This window comes from Oratosquilla oratoria, chromosome 19, assembly GCF_046742065.1.
Source record: "Oratosquilla oratoria isolate Oo_2021 chromosome 19, ASM4674206v1, whole genome shotgun sequence".
Classification (NCBI taxonomy): domain Eukaryota; kingdom Metazoa; phylum Arthropoda; class Malacostraca; order Stomatopoda; family Squillidae; genus Oratosquilla; species Oratosquilla oratoria.
Window position 1 is genome coordinate 12,592,874 of NC_134795.1, and position 5,000 is coordinate 12,597,873.

Below are 5,000 nucleotides of genomic sequence, written 5' to 3' on the forward strand. Positions count from 1 at the left end.
TGAGAATTCTGCAATTAATTTCAGACTCCTCGCTAGGTCGTTGAAATGAGTTAAGTCAAGCATCAAATCCTTCATCACTACTCTATATTGGGATGCACCTTGCTTCAGCTATTTCATTCAGCCAATTGTTGAAGGAACGGGGTCTCACTCGAACCTAAATCTGTTCAGGAAGAGACCCACCTCTCAACCCCTTAAATGATAAAATTATCCTACGTTTCCTAAAGTCAGTAACGGATGATGTACGTCACGTAAAAAGATAATGATAAATAATAAAATAAAAAATAATGAATAAACAAATAAATAAAACAAATAAATGAATGAATAAATGAATGAATGAATGAATGAATGAATGAATGAATGAATGAATGAATGAATGAATGAATGAATGAATGAATGAATGAATGAATAAATGAATAAATAAATGAATAGATAAAAATTTAATAAAATCCGATGATTGTCCCACAAATGGTTGACCTTTTTCTCGACTTGAGGTTGCCAACTGTGAGTCTGCAGCCCTGCAAAGAGGCTAGTCATGTTTCACTGACCCGTTTCATTGCAGACACACACCAATTAAGGCTATGATACACGAGAACTATGCAAAAATACATTTCATTGTTCATTATTCACTACAATTCTATATACAGTATTTTCCTTGTAATTGAAATTATTTTTCAACAAAGATTGTAACATTACCACAACAAAGAAAGACACGTTTCCATGGTGGAAATAGCACTGGGTAGGTTCGAGTATCCACAAGATTAAATGAACATGGAGGAACGTTATTATAATATAGGAAGCTACTGAAGCTACTGAAGCTACTGAACTACTCGAGGCAAGGCTGAAGCGACGGGACAGGAGGCGAATACATCCACCCCAAGTGCGTTGCCCACTTTCATTTATTATTATTTTTTTTTATGGCTACAAACGACTTCAGTCAGTTTAGGAAAACCACTCTATCAAGCATTAGAACCGTGCTGCCCACTGAAGAGACTGACGCCACATGATTTCATTCAGCTAAGAGAGCCTCTTCTATGTTAGCCCCCCCTCCCCCCGATGTAAAGGACACAGAACACACACTCGGAAGCCAAGAAGCGAACACTTAACTCTTTAACTGTGTGTCGCACTTCATCTTTTATCTTCAGCCTGAGGTCAGGTAGGTTTATGCTGCTGAGAAGAGGATTAAAAGGAGGCTGGATTGATCAAGAGAGCAATGATGAAAAAAAGAAAAGAAAATCAAAACGCTTCAACCTGACATCTATGAGAGTTTGAACCAATTCTCCCTTCAGAAGATTTAAGACAATGTCACTCAAAATCAGTGGTTCTTTTTGACGTTTTTCGTTCCCAAGACCTCTTGCAGGTCAAACTTCAAGTCTTGATATCCCCTTTGTCATATTGCCACATAGGCGATCATTCTTAACTTTCATCTTGATGTTTCGGGGATGGAGACGATGCTGTTCTGGATACCCCAAGAACTAATATTAATAATAAGTTAAATACCGAAACAGTCATGTAAGGACCAAAAGGCCTCTTGTTGTTCATTTGTTCATATAACTCCATTTAATTCGTTTAGAAATATCCTTGGGGCGGAGGTAGGGGGGTATTTGGAGCATAAATTTAAAGTCACTTGCAATAAATCAGGGAACAAAAAATAGACGAATGTACATTATATGCACCAAGTTGAATATTTATAGCAAGATAGCATTTTGTTCCTTTTGTCCCTTCCCTTCATAATTTGGACCATAACAACACTTTGTAAACCAAAGTTCAATCAGGACTGCAACAGGAGAGCAGGTTGTGCCGATTCATTATCTACAGCAAGTTTCAGTCATCAGCGCATGAAGATGTTGCCTGGGAACAATGACCGATCACATCTGACACGACTGTTGAACGTTCTGTGGAAGAGCTATCTCGCGGCATGTCACGCCCTGTCACGTCAAACGTGAGATATCTTGCGTCGAGCTATCACCCGGTCATTTTGGTCTTGTTGGGTGGTGAGAGAAATCAGGAACGGCTGTGAACTAAGCCATAAACTCATTCTCCATCTCACATCCACGAAATGGAATATGAGAAACCCATGGGTGCTGGGAATCGAACTCACGACCACCTTATCGCCAGTTAGACACGGTATCCATTGGCATACAGCGTGGCCCTAAAGCCCAGACTATCAGGAATATAGCGTACCCACTATTCTTTTACAATGGGTACTACTACCATCTACTGACCTAGTCCGTCAACAAGGCTTAATCTAAATCACATTTGATTAACATTTTTCCTCAGCAATGAAGATACTAGCTGTCCCCATCAATACTCTCTATTGATTAGACGTTCTGCATAACAACTTTTATCTACATTCAAGCACAGTGGTTACATCATAGTGATCTTATCACCCTTTCCCTGTCGAACCCTGAGACCCACTGAATGAAATGCACCAGCACCTGACACTAGACCACTGAGTTCGCAAACTATAGAACTCAATTACACTATTCTCCTTGAGATGGAGTGCCACGACCACCAAGCAGAAAATCTTTCGCTTTGCTTGTCTGTCCTCCCTCCAACCCCACGTGTTTTTTTTTTATAACCATAACCCTTCAATAGCTGAATTTGTGTAGGAGATATATTATTGACATATATAATTTTGAAAATAACATTGTACATATAATGATGATATACATACATGTGAATGTGCGCGAGCGCGCGTGTGCGTGTGCGTTCGCACATGCGTGCGTCCGTGAGAAAATGTGTGTGTACGACCGTGCGTACATGTGTGCATGTTTACATGCATACATGTATGTGTACGTTCGTACGCGTGCCCGTATGTGCACGTGTGCTTGTGAGTGTGTGTGTGTGTGTGTGTGTGTGTGTGTGTGTGTGTGTGTGTGTGTGTGTGTGTGTGTGTGTGTGTGTGTGTGTGTGTGTGTGTGTGTGTGTGTGTGTGTGTGTGCGTGTGCGCGCGCGCGTGTAAATTCTATTTAAAAGAAATCACCTGTGTTACCTTAACGGAAAGTACGTTCCACCCCTCAAGTCATAGTGATTTCTAAACTTGAGGCTGAAAACTTTCGTCCAGTTGGAATTTCTTACTGAAGATATTCCATAATTCAAAGAACAAAAGCTGGAAGAGGTCTGTGCAACCGGTGGTCATGCGACAGAGAATCACCTGCCTACCGTCCAATCTTCAAAACCTTTCGACAGCTTCACCTCTATCCAAATGAGGAACCCCAAGGGGCTGGCAATCGGTCTCATGTTGTAGGCGAACAGTGCCCAAGCATTGGCTATTGCATCCTCTAAGGACGCGTTGCCATAGCTAGCCTTAGGCCTTAAGCACACTGGCGACTTTGTAGAGCCACAAGTGGCTGCGTTTTGTGGCGGGGATATTTTCTCCCATAGGTTCCCATTGTTTTCAAGCTTTGCCGATCACACCCACCAAGTGTGATCGGCAAAGCTTGAAAACAATGGGAACCTATGGGAGAAAATATCCCCGCCACAAAACGCAGCCACTTGTGGCTCTACAAAGTCGCCAGTGTGCTTAAGGCCTTACTGTGAGTACATACTGTATACAGAAAAAAATCTATAAGTAAACGGCCTTCAAGAGACTGCAGTATCATTTTCCATCAATTTTGTAGTCGACATTAATGACTACAACACTCATAAGAACATAAGGATGGAGGAGACTGCAAGAGACCATAGGGCCTACACTAGGCAGTTCCATGCACCTTGCCACATTTCATCCCTTTCCATAGAATGATCTAAATTGCTCTTAGAATAACCAATTGCTTCAGCTCCCTATATTTTCACTAAGTCTATTTCTGGCTGAGCCTAAGATCTCTCACTATCAACTTTGGTTGTATTTTTTCTTTTTCCTCATAAGGAGAGCTTATAACTGGCGACTACTTCCATCCTCATAGTACTGCAAGTTAGTGGCACAAAATAGCTCCACAATAACAAAACACTGAAGTTTATAGGGTCAAGAACCGTTGCCAGCTGTTGTGGGGTTGCGTGATTCCAGTTACTGAATCCCAGGCTATTTTTATTCATTTATTTAATTTCTTTTTATTCATTATTATCAACATCATTAATGAAGGATATTTTCGATTACTATATTCTTTCTCCTGCCATCCAGGACTACCAACTGTGTCTATTCCCCGACTGTAATACAGACGATAGCTACGCTTTCGAATCTTTTACCTAAATAATTTCAGTGAAGCCAAGGGCAACAGCCTCCTCCTCCTCCTCCTCCTTATACTACTACTACTACTACTACTACTACTACTACTACTACTACTACTACTACTACTACTAATACTACTTTTTTTTTTTTTTTTTTTTTTTTTTTTTTAGACAATTAATTACGACCTCCATCCTAGTGGAACTGTGTGGTGGAAGCAGCAAGGTCTGTCTCCCACAGACACAGTTCATTGGCCCCTCTCCCGCCAATGACTGTGGACGACGACCTTTTTATTTATCTATTTATTTATTTATTTTTGATAATGACTACTACTACTACTACTACTACTACTACTACTACTACTACTACTACTACTACTACTACTACTACTACTACTACTACTACTACTACTACTAAAAAAAAAAAAAAAAAAAAGTGGAATGAGTTCTTACCTCGAACACCTTCCCCAACTGGACCAGTTCGACCACTCCGACATGACGTCATTGATGTGAGGGAGAGGTCCGATGTGAGAGGGCCTCTGGGAGTATTGGGACCAATTTCGGTGGGACCTGGACCAGTAGTAGGCCGGGAGCCCTCCTCGGCGCCTCGAACTCGCGCTCTCATGCCGGACCTGTGTCTTCAGCGCCCGGGTGCCTGCCCGGTTGTTGTGGTTGTGGTGGTGGTGGTTGTGGTTGTGGTGTTTGTGGTGGCGCTGGTGGTCTTGTGAGGCGGAGACAGATTGTAGGGTGGTGATGGTTACCTGAGGAAGAAGAAATGAAGACACATTCAGACACTTTCTTTGTAATCGAACATTTGTGCAGCGAAGGTGTACTAGAAA

The 5,000-nt window shown here is 41.6% G+C and overlaps 1 protein-coding gene across 1 annotated transcript in view; it reads right to left on the reverse strand.

The window, feature by feature from the left end:
* LOC143035547 (A disintegrin and metalloproteinase with thrombospondin motifs 18-like) overlaps positions 1-5,000 on the reverse strand; it is a gene marked incomplete at its 3' end in the record, with an annotated part of 85,048 nt that overhangs the window by 79,129 nt on the left and 919 nt on the right. The window contains 1 exon segment of the mRNA XM_076202414.1: positions 4,615-4,922. Within this exon segment, the coding sequence (XP_076058529.1) occupies positions 4,615-4,922 (308 nt within the window).